At 43.8% G+C, this 12,935-nt stretch overlaps 1 protein-coding gene across 1 annotated transcript; it reads left to right on the forward strand.

Annotated features, from left to right (window-relative positions):
* RAX (retina and anterior neural fold homeobox) lies at positions 1-12,661 on the forward strand. Its single transcript, XM_072992873.2, has 3 exons — positions 1-401; positions 2,958-3,199; positions 11,674-12,661. The coding sequence occupies exons 1-3, from the start codon at positions 56-58 to the stop codon at positions 12,124-12,126; spliced, it is 1,041 nt and encodes a 346-aa protein (XP_072848974.2). The 5' UTR covers positions 1-55; the 3' UTR covers positions 12,127-12,661.
* The last annotated feature ends 274 nt before the right edge of the window (positions 12,662-12,935 follow it).

Here is a 12,935-nt window from a genome sequence, read left to right on the forward strand (position 1 = left end):
CACGGACCTGGACGGGGAGGCTCGGGGACTGCCCGCGTCGCCCCCGCCGCTCTCCATGCACCTGCACCAAGGGGCGCTCCTCACCATGACCGACGGCGGCGGCTTCTCCTCCCTGGCGAGCCACTTGGTCCGGAGCCCCGGCGGCGGAGCTGGAGGCGGCGGCGGCGGGAACCCGTCGCGGCTGCACAGCATCGAAGCCATTTTGGGATTTACCAAAGAGGACCCGCTCTTGGGCCCCTTCCCGGCCGCCCCCGAGGCCAGCGGCGGCGGCGGCGGCGCCCGGGCGGGGAAAGAGGCCGAGAAGATGAGCCCCCGCGACTGCTTCGCCAAGATGCCCGCCGAGCAGCTCCCGGGACAGGCCGGGCAGGAGCAGGAGGGTCCCCCGACGGAGCCCTTCGAAGGTGAGCGGGAGGCGGAGGAGAGGAGACGTGGGACCCCCGAGGAGGCGGTCAGTTCAGGGACCCCCCCTCCCGCCGCTGCCCCGGGACCGTCGCCGCCCCCCCCCCCCGTCACCCACGCCGCGGCGGACGGCCCTAAAACCAACCCAAGGAGGCCCTTCCTGGCGTTGCTGCCTTATTCGTTCTTGCCTCCTGGCGTTGCTGCCTTATTCGTTCTTGCCCGAGATCTTTCGGAGACCGCGTGCCTGACGAAAAGATCTGTGCCTCTCCGAAGCTTGCACGCTGGGGCTTGGCTTCTGGTTGGTTCCTTGGAGGGACTTCGCTTTGGTTTTGCCTTTTTGCGCTCGAGCGTTTCGTTGCGTCTCTAAAGTCATTGGCGCAATGTTGGAATTTTTTCCGTCTCGAAAGTGTCCAAAAAAAAAACCTCGGGGAAGAATTTCCTTGAAATACATCTGAATGAGTTAACTGGTGCCATTCGTAAAAGCGCTCTTCCCAATACTCCCTCCGCTTACCTTCGATATAATTGGGGAAAAGCAAGTGAGACTTTCATATGGGGCGTTTTGGACAGGGGCTAACATTTGGAGCCTTAACGGATGTAACACGGACCGCATCCTCTTTTAAGTCCAGCGCAGCTTTCTAGAGGAAGCAAGAGAGGAGCAAAATGTGACGGGTCGGGAGTCAAGACTTTATGCCAAAGGCCATTTAAGCCCCTTCTGTTGCTCCCAGTCTTTAAAAAAAAGGGGAGAATCTGCAAAACGTTAGACAGAACCGGACTTTAGAAACTCAAGCCTTCCCTAGATAAGTTTTCAGAAGAACCGACAAGGCAGGGAGAACGTTACTATCACACAGTACATAGGGTGCAATGTTTGCAAATTCATTTGGGGATACTGTATTGCCCTCCTGAACTTCCTGAGCCTCTCAGGGAAACCTGCATGAGATCAGGCTGTTCCTTAGAGAAATGCTCCACTCACCGCAGTGCCAGATGGGTGACTATTTTGCAGTGAGCAGAGGGCCAGATCCCTGTGCTCTCATCTAGATTCTCATCTGAAGCCCATTTTGCTAGTTAATTAGTTCTTTCCTAAGTCAAACCCAGTAGAGAGATGCCCAAAAGCACAGCTTCCGTTGCTGAAATAGTCCTGGCGCTTGGGAGACAGAGCAAAATTGCATTATAGGGGTTGGGCTGTGTGTGCATGCGTCGCTTTTTCAATGGACATCCACAGGTGCCCTGCTCGCAAGGGGATCCATCAGAGTGCATGGATTTGACCCGTATTATAAGAGAAAAAAGGGGAGCACAATCTCCCTGTTTCAGTCCAGCTCTGTGTTAATTTGCCATTCAAACAGGGAAGGAGAGAAGCTTTTTTTCCCCTTCCTCTTAAAGATGAACACCTCTCATCCTAGAGATGAGCTGGGAGTACCAGCCTGTTACAATAAAACGTTTGCATGGGACCACTTGTGCTCTGTATGTGGTCGCCAAACTTATAGCTTTGAATGAGACCAATGCGCCAAGCCTAGCTGTGCTGACCTGGAACATTGTGGATTCAGAGGGACATACATGATTTTGGAATCACTGTTCATTCTCGGTTGAAGGCCAGAGCGTTTCCCCAACCTATACTGTACTTGGGAATCACATCTTCCTTGTAAGCATCTTGCTGGCTGTCGGAGGATACCGTGGGAGGACTGGTCTAAACAGAACCTGGCCTAATTCACGAAGGCAAAAGGGAAAGATACTGTCATTCAGATACAAGGACACTCACCATATTTATGGAAAAACCTAGTGCTTCGAACAAAATTGCGCTGCTGAGCAATTTGTGTGAATTAGCTTCTCAGATGGATTAATGGAATATTAATTTAAACCACTTCTATGTGACCGTAGCTGAGTGTTAGTCTAACTTCTGCATAGGATTGCAGCTTAAAGTTGACATGACGACTGTGAAATCAATGGGATTCATGTCTTTGCAACCTGCTGTTAGAGTCACTTGTGTTCTGCTAGCAGCGGCAGCAGAAGCGTAGAAGCAACAGTTGTTTGCTGTTGCTCCTTTAAACAAGGAATGTTATCTTAAAGTAGTTTTGAAAGAAACAGGGAGCAAAAAAGAAGAGCAATGCATGATGATGCAATGAAACCACTAATTAAGCATTGTGATTATGAGGGTGCTTAGTAACACTAGATATTGCTTGTCTTATTAAAATCTAATTCAAGCTTATCATCCCAAAGATAAAGAAGAACTATGTCCAATGTAAATCCATGTTAAAGGCAGTCAAAATGTGTGTGTTTTTATTAAAGAAACGGAAACGCAGATGGGAAAGCAACTCTAAAAAAAAACAGATGACACTGGGAGCAAGTGATGCTGAAGTTACTGGGATTTGCGCTCATCAAAATGTGTTTTGGAGCCACTAAATGACTCAGATCAAATCAGCTTAAATTCATATCAGAGCTGGCAAATATTACTTTTTGGGGAGGGGGGGCTTACAAACCACTGTTGCTTCCAAACTCCGACCCACCTATTTGTCCTTTAATTGGTTGGTGCACTAGCCATGCCTAATTTTCTTCTTGCCTCTCAGATCCTTACTGCCCCAAACGCTCTGAAGATTGTTTGAGTCCTGAACTGCCGACTTGTAATAACAGTGATGGCAAACTCTCCGACGAAGACCAACCCAAGAAGAAGCACCGGAGGAACCGCACCACTTTCACCACCTACCAGCTCCATGAATTGGAGCGAGCCTTTGAGAAATCCCACTACCCTGATGTGTACAGTCGAGAAGAGCTGGCAATGAAGGTTAACCTTCCTGAAGTGAGAGTTCAGGTAAGAAGAAAACAAGTTGGCTCTTCTACCCTGACATCCTTCTCCCACCTTTCCAATCTAGCCGCTCTATAGAATCCCGGACATCTTAATTGTCTCCTGCTCCTTGTATCCTTTATTAGGAGACCCCAATCAAAAGCAACCTTTGCGTGCTAATCCCATTTAGGGACTCTTCTCTCTCTCTTTTCTCCCAAGAGATACTTTCAGATTTGCACACATGCTAAATGGCGTGTAAAGGGATTTTCCTTAATCTGTTTCTCTTTTCTTTTTACATTTCGGTCTGTAATTTCTCTCTTGGCTTCAGATTTTATGATTTGGGTTCCTCACACTTCCCCCCTTTTCCAGCACATGAGGTGGGGGGAAAAGTGTCACTTGTACAGTTGGTGAAATCAATTACACTCATGAAGTGTCTTTAAAACAACTGAACTTTCCTAATACTCTATTTATAGGATGCTGTGGGAGGAGAGAGGAAAGCACACAAGAGCAAAGGAAAACTGTAGCCAACATGCTTGATTGAATTTATATTTACTTACTTTTACAGGAGAGAATATATTGTGCAATCTAGATCTTTGTCCATCGCTACCCAGTCTAAGTCTTCTATCTCTTTGCATGGAAATGAGCATTCGTTTCCCCATGATTTCTGAGCCAACAAGCATCTCTGAGTGTTCTTGTGTCCTTTGGTCATATTTTTTAAAGAAAACAAGCATGGTTGAAATCCAAGAAATACCAATTTTTTAGGAGAAGAAAACAGGAAAATATAATCTGTTTTCTTCACTCCATAAGACGCACAGACTTTCCACCCCCCTGTTTTGTGGGAAAAAAGTGTGTCTTATGGTGCGAAAAATACGGTAAATAATACAGAAACAAGTAAATAAATAAAACTCTCCCTTTCTGCATGCTTCAGCATAGCTGGGTGAGGAATTCTTAGAGTTTCAGTAAAGGTGTGTGTGCATGCGTGTGAATGTTTCCAACCTCTAGTCTACATATTTCTCTCTTAACTAATTGATGCACCTGCCTTAATTAATTCTCAGCTTGCTACTCAAATCCCTACTGTCTGCTTGTCATAAGCAATGGGCATTATTGCACCCTCAAACCCCTCTCTTTAAAACATGCACACACAATTAGCTATTTGTAATTAAATCTTATCTCGCCAAATGAGATATATAAGATTTTTGGAACAGGGTGGGGAACATTTGCAGCGAAGTTGCACATCTTGCAGTTTGAAGTATTCCAGATGGACCTGCCAAGAAATAACAGTGGGGAGGGAACAGAACAGAAGCATACATGAATGGCCTTTGATCTGCTTATTTTCTTTTTTATATCTCATACCTTTCAGCAATGTTGTTAACTAAGGTCAGCCGGTCACCCCTTTTGTCTTAAAACAAATGGGTTTGTTCCCTTGGCCTGCTTACCTAAGAAATGGGCCCCTGTTTGTTTGCTCAGTACAATAGTCACTTTATAGCACCATTAGCAAGGTCTGGAATACAGATGCTTCTGAGGAAATAATTGTGTGTGGTCTGGACCATCTCTGACTTGGCAGTTATGGAGTGGAGAATTATCTCTTTCCACCCTCTCTGAAAAAGATCAGTTGATGCCTATTGAGAGCAGCCGTTTTTTCTTTATTTCTTTGCATCTGAAATTGAAACAAGGGTCCTGTCATGTAATCCTACTGGTTACTTTGCAATATTCCCCTGCTTGTTCCCCCAAATAAGTATCCTTTTATTGTGCATCGGCACACCTTTAGAGAAGTTTCTTTTTTGGACTACGACTCCCAGAATTCCTTTTTAAAATTACTGTATTTTTATTTATTAGATTTCTATCCCGCCCATCTAGACCAAAGGTTTACTCTTTGCCCACATGGCTGCAAAAGCCACATTTCCAAGCTCTGTCTTTTATCCTTTTCTACTGGGGGCAGGAAGATAGGGTTAGCATCTCTTACACCAGATGTGGATCTTCAAATCTCCTGATGCAACTAGAAAGAGATCAGCTGGAGCTTTCCCCACAAATTTGCTCTTTATCCCTGTTGTCTGCTCCCTTCCTCTTCGGATGTATGGAGCACCTAGTGACATCTCTTTACCTCAAGCAGTTGTGAAAGGGGGTAGGTGACAGAGAATCATATGTAGGGACTATGACCACATCTTCTTCTGATGCCCACGAAAATGTGAAGACTTGCAATTGAATCCTAGATGAGGGGTGACACAGCTGTGTCCTCATATACATTTCTGTTTCTGCCAGAACTCCAGCGTATGCTATCTGAAGCAGCTGCTCCACTCTACCTCATGGTAGGACCAGCCCCTCATTAAATAAGCACTATGTAGGTACTGCGGCTTACATAGGTTTCTGGCAGTTGCTTGATGCTTGCTTCTCTTTTCTCCTCCTTTTTAAAGCTGCCCATTTTTGTTCCCATTCAGCTAACGCACATCTACACTAACTGGTTTATCTTTAAGAAATGCTAAGAACTGAAGTCCTGCCAAAGTTTCAGCAAAACTTGTATCTGAGCGTTCTCAGCATCCTCCACAAACTCTGACTTAAACAGTAATATAAAGTGCTACAAAAACATGTATATTTTAGTGTATTGTTCCTGAATTGTATCCACATTTCTTTCTCAATGTCGGGGGGGGGGGAGAAGTAGGCGTAGGAAAAGTAATTCTTTTGGATTACAATTCCTAGAATCTCACAGCCACCATGGGAGTTATAGTGAAAAATAACCTTAGCCAAAAGTAACAATCTGTGACACCTTAAAAACTAATAAGTTGTATTTGGCATAAGCTTTCATTTGACTATGAAAGCGGATGCCAAATAAAACTTGTTAGGCTCTAGGGCAGCCTCAGGTTTTTTTTTTAAAGTCTTGTTTTGTTTTTCTTAATGAACTGCAATGTGGGATAGGAGGGCCATAATAAGTACAGAACAGTCATGAACAATTGCTGAACATCTTTTCAAAGAAGGAAAGATGCTATTAATACAGATGTTTTCAAAAGCAAGAGAAGTGTACGGTATTTATTTCTTTACCAAAGCTAGAATTCCTGTGTGTGGGGTATTGTGGAATGGACAGATGGATGAATTGATGAAGATTTAAATGTTGAAGATTGATGAGGATTTAAATGTGCTGAACCTTGACTGCCACTTGCCACTTTCAAAGACTCTCAGAAGTGCTGTTTTCTATAGATGTCTATCACTTCATTTTATATTGCTCCTGTAGATCGTACTTCAAGAAAGCAAGTTTTCCTCACTCTTAACTGTAAGTGGGAGGTTTTTAAAATGGGCTTAATTAAAGCTGAATGATCTTTAATTCCTGGATCATGAAAACATTTGAAAAGCCTGAAATATTTACTAGTCATCTGTAAAAAAATCTGGGAGGGTTTCCAAAAAACACAGTGGATTTCTTAAAAAGCTGCCTCCCAAATGGTGGAAAAACAGGACTAATTTTATCCCATCTAGCAAGTAAAAAGAGAAGAGATTTCGGTTAATGTACTATGAATCCAGGCTGGTCAAGACTTCACTCCTGTGATTTTTTTAAGGGTTGGCTCAACATCTGAAAGAGGGGAAAGAAACGTGTGGCTTTTCAGATATTGTAGGTTCTTGGACCACATCTCCTGTCACTCCTTACCATCAACTGCCTTGGACAGATGGGAATTGTAGTATAACAATAACTGGAAAGCTGTGTTGCCCCTTTTCTGGTCCGACTATACAAGGAAAGCCGTTTTATAGAAGCTCACCCAGCTACGCATCCCAGATAAACATAGGACTGCACTCTAACCGAAGAAAAAAGAGTATTTTGTTTTTAACAGAAGAAAATTATAGGGAATGTAATGCTTGGGAAGTTACCTCCATGAGAATGGATATCATGACATGCAAAAGGAATTCGTAACGGACCAGTAGTGGGATAGTGCTCTGGATTTAACACTAAACAACAAAAAAGACTCCTTAAATTACACCCTTGAATGTACTGCTATTGCCATACAGTAGATTGTATTGTTGAAAGGTAGAAAGTTTGAGGTATGGATATGTGTCTGCAGAGGTTTTGGTGCCACACAACTGTCTTCTTTTATAAAGGACAGTTCTCTAGTTGAAGGATTATCCAGTCCAAGTCTGGTTTCAAAATAAAAGAACCATAATAAGGTAGAGTAGGAAAGACCTTGAAGTTGCCCATCCTGGAAAGAGGACTGAGCAGACAGGCACATAAGTCATTTGATGGCATATTTTTGTCACTGCGGTGAGGTCGGAACATGGAGCATTGCAATCATAATGATCATGTCCCATCAAGTCAGGACTTTCTGTGTAGAATTACAGAATCTTAAGGACCTCTAAGGCCATTAAGCCCAACTCCTGCTGAATGCAGGAATCCAAGTCAAAGTGTATATCTGAGAGATGACTGTCCAGCTTTCTTTTGAATGCCTCCAGTGTTGGAGTGCTCACCACCTCCTGAGATAAGTAGTTTCATTGTCGCACTGCTCTAACAGTTGGGAAGTCTTTCCTGATATTCAACTGAAATCTGGTTTCTTATAACTTCAGCCCATCGTTATGTACCCTCCTCTTTGAAATGACTGGGAACGGATTCTGTCTCTCCTCTGTATGAGAATCGTTCAAGTATTTGAAGAGTCACTCTTCTCTTCTCAAGACTAAAAATGTCTGTATTTTTTTATCATGATGGTCTGTTGGGAAGTCTGTTGGTTTTGCTGAAGATGACCTACAGAATGTGCTAAGTGCTCCATTGTGGCTGGCCATGAAGAGTTTGTTTATGTCTATGGCACACTCAGTAGGCTCATCATTTTCCAGGGTGCAAGAAGACAGGAACTTGTCTCAAAGAACTTATATCCTCAGACTGAAGGGAAGGGGGATGGAAGAGGTTGGGTCAGGTTATAGAGGAAGGGGGCAGGGCGTATGCTTATTGCAGCTGGCTGTACTGAGGCTTCGTTAGGGTAGAACATGGGGGGAAATGATCAGCTCAAACCGGTTATTAGAAATAAGGGTCTTAAGAAAAGTAATGAGGAGTGTTCCAAGAGGAGTAATTGGGTTTGAGCGATACCAACAGTCAGCATCTAGACCTAATGAGTTACAAGTAACAGCCATCTGTAACTAGTTACTTTTAGGGATAGAATAATGCAACTAATAGTTACAAAGTTTTTCTTTTCTGCTATAATTAATTATACCTAGTTATTTTTCTAACGTTACATTTAAGGAGCACTTTATGGTGTTTTAGAAACATTTTGACAAGATGTTTTGAGGCTTTATGTATTTCTTTTAGCATTTCTTTGTGGGGAGAGAAGTATGTATTCTTTCTTTTTTTTATAAATATTTCCAAAGTGAAATTTCTGAAGGAAGGAACCAAGAGTATTTCCCTTTATTTCCCATAATTGTGTGTAACAATAATGCTCTTTATCTAGTTAATTAGTTACATCTTGCCATTCCCCTTTGCAGGACCCAAAATGGCTTACAGTATACACTTAAAAATAATATAGCTAAAAACAAATTGTAATATTAAAACAGTGTTAAATAAATTATCAGACTAAAACAAAGACACAATTAATAAAATAAAATAAAATAAAAAGCAGTTTAAAACTAATTTAAATGATCTGAAAACAATACAAAGGCAGCAGCAGCACCCAGCATTAAAAAGTTCTTCTCAGGGTATCACAGGCTGTTTATAGTTTAAATATATATATTTGCTCAGTTGAAGGACACCATAGAGGGAACCAGCCTAGCTTCCCTCGGAAAGGAGTTCCATAGCCTAAGGAACAACCACCGAGAAGGCCCTCCCTCTTGTCCTTGTGTCCTCCATAAGAGTGGTGGAACAGAGAGAAGGGCCTCACCTGAAGGTCTTAAGATCCAGGTGGATTCATTCAGGGAGATACAAAATTGTGTTTGAATCCAGAAATAAAGGAGTTTATAGTCTAAAAGGTAAAGGTAAAAGTTCCCCTTGACAATTTTTGTCCAGTCATGTTCGACTCTAAGGGGCAGTGCTCATCCCCGTTTCCAAACCATAGAGCCAGTGTTTGTCCGAAGACAATCTTCCATGGTCACATGGCCAGCGTGACTTAGACACAGAACACTGTTACCTTCCCACCGAGGTGGCCCCTATTTATCTACTCGCATTTGCATGCTTTCGAGCTGATAGGTTGGCGGGAGCTGGGACAAGGGATGGGCGCTCACTCCGTCATGTGAATTCGATCTTACAGCTGCAGATCTATAGACCTTACAGCACAGAGGCTTCTGTGGTTTAACCCACAGCACCACCACGTCCCTCCATGGTATAAAAAAGCGCAGTCAAAAATCAGAGAATACATCTCTAAAAGTTCTGGTGACTCTGGAGCCATATGAGGACGGAAGAGGCCTTTGTTACTCAGGTGTTTTTGAACTGCAAGTCCCAGAAACCCCAGCCAGCAGAGCTGATGGTGAAGGCTTCTGGGAGTTGCAGTCCAAAAACATCTGAGTAACAAAGGTTAAGAACCAGTGCTTTAGATCAAGGGTGGTGTCAAGGGTGACTCAAGTTATTTTGTTGTCTAAGTTGAGGAGCAAGATGGCACCCTCTTACCCCCTTCAGCCCTTCGGAACCATCTAGACTGACAGATGGATACCAAGAATAGAAGCACATCCTTTACCATAGCTGAAAATAGCAGGCTAGTTCAGGAAAATAGGACATGTTGTCTAGTAGACACAGCTTCTCCTTCAGAAGAGGGAAATGGTCCTGAGGCTTGAGAAGAGCAGTCAAAGAATTGACACGGCTGCCCTTAAGTAAGGGTCCCTGAAATAGCTAACTCACTTGGCCTAATGAATGGGCCAACGCTGCAGAGCAACGAAGCTTGAAGTTGTTAAGCAAGATTTGCTGGGATATGTAAGATCTCCCTGAATAGATAAGGAAGGGAAAGTCTGTAGAGGGCTTTGAACGGAGGGGTGACAAATTTGTGTTGGGCCCGGAAGCAGGCAGGAAGTCAGTAAAGAGCCCCGAGGAGGAATGTCGCATGGGCAGAACAGCTAGAAGTTTCCCTGCCTTTGCTTGGCTTTTCATGAAAGATTGTCCATCAAGCTTTGAAGGTTTCCCACGAACATAGCTTGAAAAACACCAAGGCAGGTGTGGATGAAGACAGGGAAGGTTTGTGTTGAGATCTCCTCTCTGGCAATAAAAGTCCCTATGTAGGTTTGGAGCATTACTGTCTTTCAGCCTAAGCTTGTCATATGGTTGGTTCATGCAGTAAGAAGACATTATAAGCAGTTTGAAAAGATTAATTTGTTTTCTTTTCTGATCTATGAGTGTTGGCTTTTAAAAGTGCACAAGTCCCATCTTAAGGCTGATGTCCTATAGCCATTTAACTTAGACGTACACTGCATTGAATCCAATGCTGTGTGTTTCTTAGTGGATATGCATAGGACTACACTATAGAAATAGGGATGTGGTGGCGCTGTGGGCTAAACCGCAGAAAGAATCCTGTGTTGCAGAGTCAGAAGACCAGCAGTCGTAAGATTGAATCCACGTGACGGAGTGAGCTCCCATCGCTTTGTCCCAGCTCCTCGCCAGCCTAGCAGTTCGAAAACATGTAAATGCGAGTAGATAAATAGGTACGATCTTGGTGGGAAGGCAAAATGGTGTTCCTTAGTCACGCTGGCCATGTGACAACGGAAACTGTCTTCGAACAAGCGCTGGCTCTACGGCTTGAAAACGGGATGAGCACTGCCCCCTAGAGTCGAACACAACTGGACTAAAAATGTCAAGGGGAACCTTTACCTTTGCACTATAGAAGCATTATTCCCTGAATGGGAGACATGAAGGAGTGCTTTTCCTAATTCCTGTTGTGACACAAGCATTTCCAGTATCCCTTTTTTTTGCTTAAAGTGATTGGTGCCCACAGATCTATATTTATGCTGAATTAATCAAGAAATTGAAGTGTAATTATCTAGTGCTGTGTTAACATCTAATAATTATATATCATCAATTCAATTCTAACTTACAGTGTTGAATTTCTCAAGGTTTTTCCAGGTATAAAGTACCCAGAACTAGTTCACCAGTCCATCATTTGGATGGTATTGGTGACCATATAGTATACCTAAAGCTATACAGGGGGCATAACCACACATCCCCATCAACTATACACACTCCATGTGACCTCAACTGGTTCCTCTTCCAGGACACACAATGCAGATTTGAACTCACAGTTTGTGCTTCTGTGGTCAGGTGCTCCAACCCACTGACCCATATCAGCTCCATTTGTAATCACACATGAGATTATTTTGTTGCTGATGCAAATAAAGCAGCACAAGGCTATGTGTTTTTAAATAGGGAAAAAGCACAACAGCAGCTGTTTAATAACGAAAGCTTGGAAAGTTTACTTTTTCGGACTACCACTTCCAGAACTTGAACTCCTACGTGTGTGGGATTCTGAGAGCTAGAATCCAAAGGAAGGACATCTTTGCATCATTTTTAGCCACAGTAATGAGAAACTATGCTTTCTGATGCTCAACTAATTCTGAGTTCTGCCCTACAGGTTTGGTTTCAGAACCGGCGAGCCAAGTGGAGAAGGCAGGAGAAACTGGAGGTGACATCCATGAAGCTGCAGGATTCTCCCATTCTCTCCTTTAATCGCTCCCCACAGCCTTCCACGATTGGGACCATCGGGAGCAATTTGCCCCTGGAGTCGTGGCTGAACCCTCCCATGTCCAACAGCAATCCCCTCCAGACTCTGCCAGGCTTCGTGGCTTCCCCCCAAAGCCTTCCCAACAGCTACACCCCTCCACCTTTCCTAAACTCACCCCCCATGGGACATAGCTTGCAACCCCTGGGAACCATGGGGCCGCCGCCACCCTATCAATGTGGCACCAATTTTGTGGACAAATTCCCCCTGGAAGAAGTCGACCCTCGCAACACCAGCATAGCTGCACTGAGGATGAAAGCAAAGGAGCATATCCAGTCCATCGGGAAGCCATGGCAGACAATATGAACAGGCTGCATCCTTGTCTGTGTGAGTTACAAAGGACCTGTTGCATCACTGTGGAAAGAGTTCTCATTGCTTAGATCTCTGTTGAACAGATAGGCAGGACTGTTGGCAGTCGTGAATGATCTCCAGTATAGAAAGGACCTGCTGAGCACTACACACCAACGCTTGAAAGAATAACTTTTTTTTTAATCCATAGAATGCCTCAGCCAGCAATTCTGCAGTTCCCAGCAGGGGATTATGGGGGATGTAGTTACTCCCTCCCCCCCAAAAAAGAGAAATTAGCTTCCTATGTTCTGCTAAAGAGGAGTCATTCTGTCCCCTAACTCTCCAATTTAGCTCTGCATTCCTTTCCCGTCATCAGCACAAGATTTAGAGTTTGATTCTAGTTTTGCTCAGTTGCTGTGTTTTTCTTTGAAATGATCTAATCATTTGATATCCCTGACACGTTGGCTGGATTATAGTAGAAGCAAAAAAAAATTTGTTGTAATTTTCCTAGGGGAATTTTGTAACATTAAAGCACAAATATCGTCAGATTGTACCTTGCCGTTGTTAATTTGCGTTGGGTCAAGCACCGACTACAGCTCGTTAAAAGTCTTTGGGGTTGTTTATTGGCTCTCCCTGATTGCAAGGCTGACTGGGCCATGAGACGCAACGAGGCAGTCACCTAGGATGGCATATGCTTGGGAATGGCAGAAAGGACCGGATGGGATAGTTGTGAACTGTGTGGCTTGCCGAGAGATTCCTTGCCTACCGAATGCTTTTCAGTGCTGTGGGAGACCAGGTTCCGTTTCCTGTGTCAGAAATCATATTCA

This window comes from Pogona vitticeps, chromosome 2 (genome assembly GCF_051106095.1).
Source record: "Pogona vitticeps strain Pit_001003342236 chromosome 2, PviZW2.1, whole genome shotgun sequence".
NCBI lineage: Eukaryota > Metazoa > Chordata > Lepidosauria > Squamata > Agamidae > Pogona > Pogona vitticeps.

Coding starts and splice junctions, on each gene's coding strand:
- RAX (XM_072992873.2), top strand. CDS start 56: ATGCACCTGCACCAAGGGGCGCTCCTCACCATGACCGACGGCGGCGGC. Junction 402..2,957: donor CCCGACGGAGCCCTTCGAAG/GTGAGCGGGAGG, acceptor CTTGCCTCTCAG/ATCCTTACTGCCCCAAACGC. Junction 3,200..11,673: donor TTCCTGAAGTGAGAGTTCAG/GTAAGAAGAAAA, acceptor TCTGCCCTACAG/GTTTGGTTTCAGAACCGGCG.